General features: G+C 45.5%; 1 protein-coding gene across 8 annotated transcripts in view; it reads right to left on the bottom strand.

The window, feature by feature from the left end:
• Rin2 (Ras and Rab interactor 2) overlaps positions 1-14,843 on the bottom strand; it is a 160,295-nt gene that overhangs the window by 38,659 nt on the left and 106,793 nt on the right. For all 8 annotated transcript variants that reach the window (XM_075962365.1, XM_075962366.1, XM_075962368.1 and 5 more), the window contains one exon: positions 1,761-1,953. In XM_075962365.1, coding sequence (XP_075818480.1) covers positions 1,761-1,953 — 193 coding nt within the window. The remainder of the gene's footprint in view (positions 1-1,760; positions 1,954-14,843) is intronic.

Raw genomic sequence — 14,843 nt, 5'->3', positions numbered from 1 at the left:
GAAGGATGCAGTATTATCCTTAATGTATTCATGCCACCAGGGCCAAGCTTCTAGCCACTTGCTTTTCCTTCATCATCACACTTGTTTCTGGTCCACATGGCGCCTGTCCTCAACCTGCCCCATCTTGTCAGTCTAGGCCCTGTCAGAGCTCAGGTAGCTGGACAGAGAGACTGACTACCCTGCTAGCTTAGTCCTCGTGCAGGTCTCAGCAGGAATGGTTTATGCTCCACCCCAGCAGGGAAGCAGGGCTGGGTGGGAACTGCTGCCTGATTTGTACTGCTTCCAAACTTTGGGCAGAAATACACATGCATGTCATTCAACTGGCAGAAAGGAAAGTCTTGCAAGAAGAAGTTTCTGAGCTTAAAGACCAAAGCTAGAGGTATGCCCAGTATGCTGGCCAAGGAGCTCTCTCCAAAGAGGATCAAAGGGCTGGAGAGATGGCTCAGTGGTTAAGAGCATTGCCTGCTATTCCAGAGGTCCTGAGTTCAATTCCCAGCAACCACATGGTGGCTCACAACCATCTGTAATGAGGTCTGGTGCCCTCATCTGGCCTGAAGGCATACACACAGACAGAATATTGTATATATAATAAATAAATAAATATTTAAAAAAAAAAAGAACAAAGAGGATCAAAGACTGTGCCTCATAGCCCCGAGCATATTCTAACGCAATTCTTAATCCTGTCTGTTTCTGTTTGCAGGAAGGAAAGAAGAAGCAAAGACAGACTCACTTATATGGACAGATAGTGACACAGATAGGCCCTGGTTGCTCCAGGACCCCAAAGCTGCTATGGCATTCCTCAGCTAGCTAGTGATAGGATTTTCTCCTTGCTATCCATGTATTAGTTACTTTATATCTAGCATCTGCTTTAAGCTTTATTTTATCTGGGATTTACTGTGTTTGTCTTTTGTTTGGACACTGCACAAAGTGCTGTCCACTAGAACACTGACATCAGGTATCTTTGTCAATTGGTCTGTACGTTGTTTATTAAGGTCTCTCCATTGAATCCAGAGCTCACAGATTGGTTGGGGGAATCCAAGCTCCAGTCCCCATACTTTGTATGATCAGTGCATTATCCACTGAGCCATTCTCCAGCTCCACCTTTCTTCTTTAAAGAGAGTCTTTCTACATAGGCCAGGCTGGTCTTGAACCTAGGTTCTCCTGCCCCAACCATCCAAGTGCTAGGATTGCAGATATGGGCTGCATTGCCTATCCGTAGAGTAAGTGGACTGAGTAAGAGGAATCAAGGGTCCTGGATAAATAGTAGCTGCTGAAACAGAATCAGACTTTGGTTCACATGGAAAGCTACTGCGAAATGCAAAGAAAATACTGATAACCTGAGAAGCCAAGTCTGTGGTCACAGAGCTTTTTAAGGTTGTGTTCCCAGATAAATAGTTGGGCCCCGTAGGGTCCCTAGATTCAGAATGAAGGGAGAGCATCATGGGCAAGCAGGGATCCAGGACCAGGTTCAGAAGGTCAGTCCCGGGGCCTCTGGACAGGGCTCTTTCTTCCTTTGATGCTCTGGCACCCTGCTGGGTCATACAGCTCCATAACTGAACAGATGAAGACAGGAAGAGAGGCCTGGAAAGGATCTGCTCCTGAAAACTGCTTCGTGGACCTCAGAATTTCCCTGCATTGTATTTGAGGCCTACACTGGAAGCCACACTACCTTAAAAGCTGAGAAAAACTTTCTGGAACTAAGTGTTTCTCTGTCTGCTGGCAACATGCCTGCCTCAGCCTCTCCGAGTCTTGGGCCTTACCCCTGGAGGCTGGTTCTGCAGAACCTCTGCTGCCTCTTCCTCACTGAGACTCAGCTGCAGCCATATGGGGTGTGTGTGGAGGAGCCAGTCCAGAATGCTGAGCCTGTTGGAGAGGCTGTCATAGCCAGAGTCTCGCGGACAGGTCTTCCCATCCTTGTCTTCCGAATAGCCATCATCCTTGTGTCTCACCATGCTAGAAGGAAGAAAAGGACAGGGCTCAAGTGACTGATGCCATCCCTAGGAACTTACTGGGCAGACCTTTCATAGGATGTGTACCCCCGAGGGTATCACCCGTCTATCTAAAGATCTTGAAAACAGACATGTTTTATTTTACTCTGTATCACCAGCATAAAAGGAAGCACTTTGTATTCAAAAGGCCCAGCCTTCTACCTCTACCCCTATTTTCAAAGGGTTCTCAATACTATAAAGATTATTATTTAGCTTGGGTTTGTTTGTCTTTGGGCATAAAGTATTTGTTACTTGGAGGACAAACCTTTAAACTGCGGAACTTAGCCACAGTAAGCCTGAGGTCTCAATGCGTAAAGGCACTCATCACAAACTTTACAGGCAAATCACACTTGGGGATATTTGTCCTGTATCTAAATAATTGTCTTTCATTTCTTCTTACAAGCCTATGCATTATTTATCCCCAACATTGGGAATAATAAAATATTGTAATCCAATGGTGCTGTTGATAAAAGTCAACAAATGCAAGTCCTAAAAGCTTTTTATAGTGGGTGTGGTGTGGTGGCACAAGCCATTAATCTCAGCAGTCAGGACGTCTCTGTGAATTCAAGGCCAGTCAGGGCTACAACAACAACAAACAAACAAACCAAACCCACAAATAAATAATTCAAACAACAACAAACAACAACCCCAAATGTGTCTACTGGGTGAGCTGTATTACTCAGATACAATGTGGAATGCTACCCCACGATCAACCTGGAGAATACCATGCTGAATGAGAAGAACCAGGTGTGTAAGTTCATTGAGTCTTGTGGTGGGGGATAAACAGGCAGTGAGCTAAGGTCAAGTATTGTACAGCTCTATTACACAAGTTCCCAGCAGGAAAAGTCCTCGGGAGAGAAAGTAGGTGAGTGGCTGGCTGGGAAGAAAGGAGGGGGAAATGAGCAGGGACTACAAACAGGTACCAGGTAACCCGGAGTTGTAGGAAGCATGGTATACGGTAATGGCGGGGATTGCACAACAGCATGAACACACTGAAAACCCCGGAATGACTCATGCCCTTCAGATGGGGAGGTTTCACGGTCTGTGAATCATACCAACAAACAAGCCATATCATCCTCCTTTGGTCCCAGCACCTAATTCTAGGTGAGAAATGAGAAGCCTGGGGCCTGAAGGTGGATGGAGCTGCTGTCCTCTCTGCGAGCACCCCATCATTTCCTCCTTGGAGCAGAACACTGTAAGTACTGTGACGCTGTCTGAAAGAAGGATCGGGGTGCTGGTCTAATCTACATGTGGGCTACACGTGACTCCAGCACTTAGAAATGGAGGTAGAAGGATCAAGATGGAGACAAGGTAGAAGCCAGGTGTGGAGCCCAGGCCTTTAGACCCAGAGGGGGACAGCTGGATCTCTTCCAATTGGAGATCAGTTTGATTTACATAGTGAGTTCCAGGCCTGCCAAGGCTACAGGTGAGATCCTGTTTCAAAATCAAAACAAAACAAAATGCAGAACAAAACACAACAAAAGTACTGCGAGGTCAAATCTTGATCTAGGGCCTGTCCTTGCTCAGAGGGAGAGTCCTGAAATTCAAGTCCAAGGTTGCTTGGCTCTGGGGAGCTTCCTCTCTCCCACTCAACATTGACACCTTTCCTGGCTCTGAGGGAACAGGTCCCCCACATGGTCCTGTAGTAGCCAGCAGGACTGTCACACTTGACCCTTGTGTTCAAAGAGTTAGGCTTAGTATGGGATATATTCAGTCATCAAACACATACCCAGTGTGCATGCTGGCTAAAGCCCTAAGATGGGGAAGGATGGGAGCGTGGAGGATTGCAGAAAGGAGACGTGAGATTGTGGATGTGGGTGACGCCCATCTTTGTCACTGTCACGGAGACAGAACAAGAGCAATGGGATGGATGGCCAGGGAACCCATCCCTCCCCGTCCCCAGTGATCTAAGCAGCCCCATGTCTCATTTATCTTCTAGATGTGTACCTAAAGCACCATATACACAAGAAGCTGAGGCAGAAGGATCACGTGAACCGAGGAGACCGAGGTCAGCTCGGGCAAGCCAATGAGGTCGTCCCAGCACACACACAATCAAAGACAGGTCATGTTTTTTTTGTATTTCTTTTTTGTGCAAATGAAAGTTTTCTTTCAATTCTGCTATCAATTCCCAGAAAGAGGAGTCTGTGTCAAAATAAGTGAAGCTGTTGCCCCTTCTGCAAAAGCCACTGCAGTCCCTCTGGGTGTTCTAAAGCGACTATTTATAGAGGTACAAAAACAAACTTTTTGAGGGGAAGCCGGCACGAAGATTTCTACCACACAGGTGAGCTAACTGAAGATTACCACCTCTCCACCCTGCCCATCTATAAAAACCAGCAGAAAAACTTGAAAAGGGTCAGAGGTAAGACTGCCCACCAAACAAGGTCAATGAGACTCTGAGGCAGGATGTGGGTATGGGGATCCCAACGGGAGCCACATTGGAAGACTCTATAACTTGCCAAATTTTGAGCCTGTGTAGGAATCATCTGGGGACTGGTGAAGCCAAAGACTCCTGGTTTTGATCCCCAAGATTCTGATTTTGTAGGTCCTGGTGGGCCAGAGCCGCGGCAGTTCTCCCAAGCTCTGGGGAACACTGATCCTGTCCATTTGAGGACTTCACTGTAAGGACCACTGGTTGGAAAGCTAAGTAGGAAATGTGAACTTTGGGTTCTGATCAGTTAGCTGTTTGGTTTTGTTAGGGGACTGGAGGAGGGGAGTGGTAACACGCTACTAAAAGAATCCCTGAAGTTCAAAATAATTATTTCAGAGCCACGGAGATATGGCAGTATTGCACTTGCCTAGCACGTTCAAGGCCCTAGGCTAGATCCTCAGCACTTCAAACAGAACCAAACCAAAATAGAAAAACCATAGCCCCACATTTCCCCGCCTTCGCCAACCTGCCATATTTTATCAAGTCCAAATCTGACGTGTCTAACACGCTGATGCTCCTCCCTGGTGTACTGAGCAAGTAAGAGGCTATTTCGCTTCCCCTCAGAAAGTCACATCCCACAAATCCTCCCTGGTTTGAAGCTGTTGTTTTTAAAACCACTCTTTGTTCTGATGATTGGCCTCGGCCTAAGCAGCCAGGGCCCAGACGGGAAGACGGCAAGCAAGATTCATGGAGCCTCATAAAGGAGAAACCATAAATTAAAGCTTGCAATTAGTCTTTGGCACCGACTTGATCCAACCAGTCACGTGAGGTTTATAGCGTGCTATTAAAGGACCAAGTATCTTTTTATCAGGGGTGATCTCCAGCAAAGAGCTGATGGATGACATATGGACTGTCAGGTGAATGCACTCCCTCCCTCCAGAACCCCCTTTTCAGGACAGGGGCCCACACCCTGGTTGTTAGGAGCACTGGTTACCAACAGCTTATAGCCTCCTCATTCTCCTGGAAATGCCTGGGAAGTTTTATCCAGCCTCTCTCTGGGAAGCTACTACTGTTCATGATGTACAGACGTGGTTGGAGAAGGAGTGGCCATCTTGTTTCAAGGTAAGGCAGTTTTGGAGTGGGATCTGCCGGAGTCAACATTTTTTCCCTTGCCTCCCTTTCTGTCTATACCCCGCTCCCAAGTGCTTCCCTCCAGAAACTATCTCCACAAGAGTTATATGCATCACGTTCTGCTTCTAGGGAGCTCCACCTAAGACAGACCCACTGGGAATAACAGAAACCATTGGTTTCCAAGACCGATGGGTATCTCTATGTAAATGAGTGTGCTGACAAAGTAATAAGGCACCCATGATACAATCCAGGCATTTATAATAATGACATGGTCACAGTGAGGTGTCCCAGGGGCCAGTCTCAAGGGTGGAAGCATGGTGTCCCTCTTCTAGCTGGTCCAGGCATGTGAGACCTTGGCCAGTTCTGAGCTCCATGTTCCTCGTTTGTTAATGGTACCTCCAGCACCAGGTGGTGATTATGTCTTAAGAATCACTTGCCTGAGAGCAAGCAAGGACTGTGACTGTGTGCTAAGCCCAGCAGATAAAAGACCATAAGGAAATACCAAAGGACTATGGTGGCAAAGAAGGGGCTTAAACACAAGAGGGAACAAGGAAGAGGAACAGGGCAGAGACAAATATGCAGAATCTACATAAGCAATACACACACACATATGATATAAAAGTAAAAGGGAATATTTAAGGGGAAGAGAGGGTCATCAACAAAGAGAGAATGGAAGGAGGAGGATAAACACCCACTGGGAAACTCATAGCCCGCATCTGTTGTCATGGAAACAACAGCCTAGCATCAATGGCTCTGAGTTAGACAGCCAAGTATTCCAACAGGGCTCTCTAACGCTGGTTGTCCCTGGGTCACACCTCACTTAAGGCTCTTCGGAGTGTAGGATGAGGGGCCTTCCCACTTCACTTCTAGGTACCAGGCATTCATAGCTGGAGGAGCTGTAAGGGTCAGCGAGAACATAAAATGAGCTCCCAGCGGTACAGCCAGGCTGACACTTGACATAGTTTTATTAGAATCAGCAGGATTAGGATCACCTCCGAGAAACTGCAGCTGTGCAGCAGACTCCAGAGGAGAGCTGCTCTTTTACGTTCTGATCAGAGCCTGGAATTCAGAAGAGACCACAGGGCAGCTCCTGATGGCCAGTCCCAGTGTCTACAGTATATCCAGATGTTTGCTTGAACGCTCCAGTACACTGCTCCCTCTACCACGCTCCATCCGAAACATCTAAAGTGTTTATTTTGACTTTATAGTTTAGTCTTTTTTAGTCAAATGTGGGACAATAAAGTAAAAGTCTATAAAAATTGGAGGTTGGGGTGTATAGCTTAGGGGGTGTAGTTGAGTATGGGAATGTTCTTGGGTTTGATTCTCAGCATTGTACAACATAGAAATATTAATTAATTAACTAGTTAATTAAAATTGTTGTGAGGTTGTTTCAGTGGGGAAAATATTAGCAGGGTAAATTCAGTCCATAATTTTCCAGATATAAGAATCCTAGTTCAGGAGCTGGAGAGATGGCTCAGAGGTTAAGAGCATTGCCTGCTCTTCCAAAGTTCCTGAGTTCAATTCCCAGCAACCACATGGTGGCTCACAACCATCTGTAATGGGGTCTGGTGCCCTCTTCTGGCCTGCAGGCATACACACAGACAGAATATTGTATACATAATAAATAAATAAATAAAATATTAAAAAAAAAAAAAGAATCCTAGTTCAAGCCAGGTGGTGGTGGCACATGCCTTTAATCTTAGTAATCGGGAGGCAGAGGCAGGCGGATCTCTGTGAGTTTGAGGCCAGCCTGGTCTACAAAGAAAGTTTTAGAACAGCCAGAAGTGTTTCACAGAGAAGCTCTGTTTCAAAACAAACAAACAAACAAACAAACAACCCCCCCAAAAAAAACAAAAAAGGACTCCTAGTTCAGGTGTTAATAATAAAAGAAAAAAATATATATATATAAGGGCAAAATCCAAGTTCTTACTGTCAATCAGGAACAGTTTGTGTCTACCTGGCTGATAGGTCTCAGCCAACGGGCAGTGCTCTGATCGAGGTCAGCCTTCAGCCTTGGCTCAAACTTATAGGATTCCATTGTTATAGACTAAATTCCTGCTCCAGGCCTCAACAGGGAGCCTGAAACAGAAATGGAGTCACTGCTGCTCAAAGTCAAACCCAAATCAAGTTGTTATCTGTCATCCAAAGAATCCTAATAGACAACTTCCAATCAGTAATCAAGAGAGAAAGAGAACAGCCAATTTCCCAAACAAGAAGGTCTCAGTTGACTTTAACAATATTCCCTCTGCCTTAACCAAGTAAAGGTTACCAGAAGCAGCCAACCAGTTAGTTATGTGCATTTTTTTTAAGATAGCATCTTTCTATGTATTCCTGGCTGTCCTGAGACTTGATATATAGAACAGGCTGGCCTCAAAGTCACAGAAATCTACCTGCCTCTGCGTCACAAGAGCTAGGATTAAAGTTGTGTGCCATAATTACACCCAGGCCCTCTCTCTTTTTGTTTCGTTTTTGTTTTTGTGAGACAGGGTTTCTCCATATAACAGCTCTGACTGTCCTGGAACTCACTCTGTATACCAGACTGGCTGCAAACTCAAGGAGACCAGCCTGCCTCTGCCTCCCAAGTACATGCACAACCAGTGCCCAGCCCTCTTTCATTTTTTTAAAAAATATTTTTTAATGATTTATCTAACTTTATTTTTATGTGCATTGGTGTGAAGGTGTCAGATCTTGTGGAACTGCATTTTCAGACAGTTGTGACCTGCCATGTGGGTGCTGGAATTGAACCCAGGTCCTCTGGAAGAGCAGTCAGTGCTCTTAACCACTGAGCCATCTCTCCAGCCCCCCTCTTTCATTTTTTTAAGACAATGTTTCATTAGGTAGCTCAGGCTGGCTCAAATCTTTAATTCTTGTGCCTCATGGCCCATCTCCTGGATGCCAGGGTTAGGCAGCCTCAGGAGACTTTCCCTTAGATCTCTCTCTCTCTCTCTCTCTCTCTCTCTCTCTCTCTCTCTCTCTCTCTCTCTCTCTCTCTCTCTCTCTTCCTCTTCCCACCTTACAAGGAATGTAACCTTGAAACAACTAAACCAATTTTAGAAATCCTTTTGGTTTCTGGCTATAAAACAACCTCCTGTCCTTGGCTCTTTGCTACATACTCATTCTATTTTCAGAATGATACATTGTTCCACCCTACAAATGAAAATAAAGCCAATTAAGATCTTTAAACTAAATTCTAATTTTGTCTCCCTTTGTCAGAACAAAGCACAGCAAGCTTATATAAACAAATAAAACAAAAGGATCCCCAGACCTTTTCTTCGTGTGTAAAAAAATCTCTATTGAGTTGGATAACTAGGATTATTTTTTTAAATTGGGCACCTTTTTTCATTTAAGATAGTATGTGTCTCATTTTTCTTTTAAAGATAAAAGGTTTGTTGGTTTGTTTTTAAATTAAACACTTCAGGCCAGGGAGATGGCTCAGCTAGTAAAAGCATTTGCCAAACAAGCCTTACAACCTGCATTTGAGCCCCTGCAATCCAGAAACACACAGAGTAATCCTAGCATCCCCTATGGTGAAATGGGAGGCCGAGACAGGAAGCTCTCCCAACAGAAGAGTCCCCCCAAAGACCAGAGGTCAACTAGCCTGGAGTGCTTAGCACAGCAGCAACCACAAGGGAAACCCTAACTCAATGAGATGGAAGGTGAGACTCTGAAACATTGACCTCCACATGTGTGCACCGTGGTACATGCACTCCCAATCCCCCCCCCCCCCCCTCTCTCTCTCTCTCACACACACACACACACACACACACACACACACACACACACACCAAACTTTAAAAACATTGAATGACAAGTCCTCACTGGAAATAACTAAACCCACCTGGCTCCTTGCTCTCCCTGTGCTTATGCCCACACATGTGCCTTGGAATCTGGTATGTTCAGGGTTCACCTTCATGGGCAAAGGCATCTTTGTGCTCCATCAAGGTCTTTGCTTTGCTTCCACTTACAAACTTACTGATGAGCCATGGACAGGTAGTTACTTGGAGGCATTGGGAAGGTCTGAGCAGATGCTCTATCAGGCTCTGACAACCTGTCCACACTGAGCTCAGATCGGACCCTCCTCCCTAGTCTCCCTCAGCTACAAGGAACCCATGCCTTGGCTCTCCTCACTGCTGTCTGCACATCTCCAAGGCATTAACCCTTCACGTGCTGTCCTCACCTGAACCATACTCAGACCCAGTCCAGAGCGGGTGTGAGTGGGAGCTGGGATGCTGGTAGTCCTTGCTCCTGAGGAGGAGGAGATGCTCTCAAATATTTGGCCTGAGCTTCATTCTGAGGCCCCTATGTTCAGTCTTAGACTCAGGCCGTCCCTGAGCCAGGCTCCGATGAGTAAACTCTGGCTGCTTAGTTCTAGCCTTGGGACTAACAAAGGGTTCTTGTCTGTGTGTTTACCAGGAAATGGGTGGCCAAAGTCACCACAGCTACCAAGCCTTTGGCCATTTTGGAGCCCTGGGCAAGGAAGCGGCTTCATTTCTTGCAGGCTAACAAATCTGAGGTTTTAGCAGCTCCTTCCTCATTGCTCATGGATTCCTCACATAGATAGCCTTTCTAGCCTTAAGGTATAAAGCCAATGATGACGTTTAGTCTAGATTTGAGGGGACAAATAGGACACTGGTCACCAAATATAGAGTGCTTATTTCAGTACTGGGAGAAGATTATCCCAACAACAGGAGCTTGGTGCTCACAGGAGCAACCAGAGAGCAGATGGCAACAGTGGACCCACCCACCCTTCAGTTAGGGGAGATGCCCTGCAGGAGGCTTGGAGAAATATCAGGGACATATACCAAAGGGGCTTTAACATTCATCCCATGAGTTCTCATTTAGTTGAAATCTAACTACCCATTCCTGGCACATATGGCCTTAGTGGAGGGCCCAGGCTTCTTGTTTCTGAGAGGTTAGCGCTTGGGCTGTCCTAAGAATGAAGGACCAGACAGAAGGTGGAGTCTTAGGTATATCATGATCTTCCTCCTGGACTAGCACATCCTCAAACCAGTAGCAAAACGCCTGGCAGTGGCCAATCAACACCACGCTTAGTGGGAGATGAATCCAGGGCTTCTGAGGGCTGGGGGTTGACAGGTGGTAGGGATGAGCATCAATAGCTTTTCAGAAAATATAGGCTCCTTATGAAGAAAAATAGAGAGCCCATACAGGAAAAACAAAACAGCATTTCATAGAAACATTTCTGGCACAAATAACAGTTCCTCACACATATGCCAAGCAAACAAAACTTCCCAGAAACCTTCAGTTTTGAAAACATCTAGTGGGTGGTTGCTATCTGATGATTGCTTAACACCTTCAGGTACAGCAACAATTCCTGACTCTCCAGGATAAATGAAACCCCGCTTGGTCACCTTAAGGTCTGGAGATGGAGGGAGACCTGGATTACCATATCCGTTCTGGATGACATAAGGTCCTAGTGCATGGATTCTGTTTATAGCACAAGAGTTGGCAGATGAGCTGAGGAACCTTCCTCCGCTGGTCAAGACAGACAGAGAGGGTGACGGCTGAGGACTGGGGAAACGTGTTCTTGTAAAATCTCTGCACATTTAGCTGAGTTGGAGGGGATAGTTAAGCCATCCAACTTAGCTCCTTATTTTACGTGAGAATGATTTAACAGAACAACACCCTTACAGAATCCACGTAAGTCCAGTTTTCTGAGTTGTGTTTCTGCCGCTTTGTAGACGTTGCGGGCTGAGGGCAAAGCCAGAGGCTTGGACACTCTAGGCCAGTGTATGACAGGCCCCTGTTCCACATTTCCAACTTCTGAAATTTCCCAGCAGCCTACAAGCTGATGCTTTATTTCCCCAGGGACCTCTTATCCTTTCAAACTCTAAAAGGAAAACGAAACACTATTATATTTTGGGTTATGGATTTGCTTTCCTGGTGGCTAAGGGCTATTGCTTCTTGAGGGAGGAAGCCACAACTTCCCGAAAGTGATTTCTAATGATATGTAGCAGGAGGATTTTTATGAGGGGGGAAAAAAAGCAGTTTTCTTTTAGTGCTTTTATTTATTTAGTTTTTAAAATTTCTATTTCCTGAGGCCCAAAAGGGAAGTATTTAGAAATGGGGACGAAACCTGAAGACTGTCACCCAGAACGGCCATTTTCACACAAGAAAGACTGGGGGTTGGGGACAGTGGCGGTGGTGGGGGTGATTTCATCCTGAAGCTTCCTCTCCAGCTCAAGATGAAAAGGCCAGATATAGAGTCAGTGCTGGCAGAGGCTTTCATTTGTTCTTGTAAAAATAAGAAGTGGAAACAAAGAACCTGTTGTCCTGGTTGCCCTTGGAGCTGAGAACTGGGAGAAGAAGGGGAGCCAGGCGGGCTCAGTCTGCCCTGCTGCCCTCCAGCCTGCGGCTTCATGGAAAGGCATGCATTCCTTGCATTCAGGGTTTCTACTTAAGTGCTTTCGGCTGTGCGATGCTATTGCCTAGCTGGACCAACTCACCAGCAGAATTCTAACTAAACAGATATCTTGTGGCAAAGCCAAGTTAGCAGGAGGCAAAGCTGCCAAAGGAAAAAGGCTGGGGTACAGTTTACTGGTAGGCACCTGACATGGGCTTAATCCCTAACACCAGACAAATAAAAAAAAAAGTGTAAAGCGAATCTAACCCTAGAGTGTTGCCAATGTTACGCTTAGATAGCCAAAGCCTACTGTTGACAGAGAAGCCAACCGGGAAACAGAATGGTGCCACTGGTCAAAACAGGGACACGAACCAGTGCCCTGGCACAGACCTGAAGCCTAGGCACTGGGGAAGCTCAAGCAGGAGGATGACCGCAGCATATGGATCCAGGAACAGTCCAGCAACAGAGAGAGACACTGAAAACCAACAAGCAACAACCAAACGAAGAAAATTTCAAACCCTACTAACACATACACACACACACACACACAAAACCAATTTCTAGGCCCTAGACTTAAAAAAAAACCCACCTTGTCTGTTGGCAAATTCATGATTTACCATCTATATACTTAGTAATGTAAAACCAAAGTGAAGGGTTATTCTCAAAAGAGATAAAGCTGCAAAGAGAACAGCCCTGGTTCCATCACAGTGGGAGAACTCATGCTTGGGTTTTGTTTGGTTGCTTTTTTGTTCTTTCTTTCCTTTCCTTTTCTTTCTTTCTTTCTTTCTTTCTTTCTTTCTTTCTTTCTTTCTTTCTCTCTCCCTCCCTCTCCTTCCCTTCTTTCCTTTCCCCTTCCTTCCTTCCTTCCTTCCTTCCTTCCTTCCTTCCTTCCTTCCTTCCTTCCTTCCTTCCTTCCTTCCTTCCTTCCTCCCTTCCTTCTGAGACAGGGTCTTCTGTAGCCCAGACTGACTTCCAACTTACTGTATAGCCAAGGATAACTTTGACTTCATGATCCTCCTGCCTCCATATAAGATTATAGGTGTGAAGTACCACATCCAGCTGTTCGTTTTTTGTTTGTTTGTTTTGATTTTTAGATAGGTCTTGCCCCATCCTCTGGTCCCAGCATCCCTAGTGATAGGAAAAACTTATGCACCACTATTCCCAAGCCCATCAAATTAGTTTTATTTTCTGATATGTGTTTTTTTCTTCACAATATACATACCAAATGTTAGTCAACAAGAAAAGTTAAATGCTCTTTGAAAAAAACTTTCCTACCTACCAAGAACTGAGACAGACCCAACGGCTCTTTGGGGCACCTGAAATCACAAGCTGTTCTTACCTGTTTTAGTTCTTTATTAAAGTGATCTCAGGTGTTACTCTTTCTAAAACCACCAATGACCTGGAATTCCTTTCCTCTCCTCATTTGGAATTTGGCACATCCCTGTATTCATTGGTATCCCTCCCATTATATTGGTGTAGGAGGTCCTTCTGTTTATGTATTGCTTTCATTGATTAATGAATAAAGAAACTGCCTTGGCCTAATTGATAGGGCAGAACTTAGGTAAGCAGAGAAGAGAGAACTGAATTCTGGGAGGAAGAAAGCAGAGTCAGGAGAAGCCATGGATCCTCTTTCTCAGACGGACGCTGGTTAGAATCTTACTGATAAGCCACAGCCATGTGGCGATACATAGATTAATAGAAATGGGATAAATCAAGATGTAAGAGTTAGCCAATAAGAAGTTAGAGCTAATGGGCCAGGCAGTGTTTAAATTAATACAGTTTCTGTGTGGTTATTTTGGGTGTAAGCTAGCCGGGCGGCTGGAATGAACAAGCAGGCCCTCCCTTCCTACTTTATACGACACTCATTCCTTTACAATTCTCTCCTTTCTAGGTCACATAAATCTTTAGGCGCCACTAGGGGAACCTCAACAACTTGTACCCACTCAGTAAATACTACCCTTAGGCCGAACTTCACCGTCATGCTGTCAACAGTATGAGCCAGAGGGTTGGACAATCCTCACAGAATTCTTTGAAGCCACATTGAAAACACTCTCAGTGGCTTGAAATAAGAGGCCATCTCAGGGAACGGCTGGAGAGGAATGGATCAGATTGGCATATTTATGCCCATTACAGGCAGGGCAGAATATGTCACTGCCAAACTTTCAATTCCAAAAGACCTGTTATATTGAACAGAGCATGTGTCCCCGGGAGTGAGCGCTCCTATCCTAGCTCCACATGGTTCATTTTCTGTTGTCTTTCAACCTTGACCCAATTTACCAAGCTCCTCTTTCTGGTTTCCTTAAGAAAGAAGGTGAATGCCCATGACAGAGGAAGAACAGACAAGGTCTAAGAAGGAACTATCAACCTGTGAACATCGAACACTTCTTGCAAAGAGCCCAAGACACTACATGAGAAGCGTAGTGTTCTGTATGCAGTACATGGCTCCTACCAGTCTCCTGTTTCTGCAGACACCAGAGCAGAGGTCATAATAAAGGGAGAAAACCACTTGCCTTTCCCCTCCTTTTTGCAATGTTGGTAATGGAACCCAGAGCTTTGCAAATGCCAGTCTAGGGTTCTACCATAAAGCTGTACTTTCCAGTTCCCAAACCAACCTTTGTTTGTTTGTTTTTTGAGACAGGGTTTCTCTGTAGCTTTAAGCCTGTCCTGGAACTCACCCTGTAGACCAGGCTGGCCTCTAACTCAGAGATCCTCCTGCCTCTGCCTCCTGAGTGCTAGGATTAAAGGCATGTGCCACCATCACCTGGCTCCAAACCTTTTTTTAAAGATGAGTTTGGCTCAAGTTTTTCACTGACGCACTAGTATGTGCCCAACTCTGGAGCAACAGTGACCTATGGTCTAGACAGCTTTCCAACTGTGGTATGAGAGGACACTGGCGCTAACACTGCACATAGTACAGATGGTGAAGGAAGTTGAAATACTCAATGGCTTTGCATCCAGAGGCTTGACCTGGCTCTCCAGGGAGGCCATGAATGCA

This window comes from Microtus pennsylvanicus, chromosome 2 (assembly GCF_037038515.1).
Source record: "Microtus pennsylvanicus isolate mMicPen1 chromosome 2, mMicPen1.hap1, whole genome shotgun sequence".
In the NCBI taxonomy this organism is placed as follows: Eukaryota; Metazoa; Chordata; class Mammalia; order Rodentia; family Cricetidae; genus Microtus; species Microtus pennsylvanicus.
The sequence above is the reverse complement of the archived record's forward strand: the minus strand, read 5'-3'. Positions and strand labels throughout refer to the sequence as shown.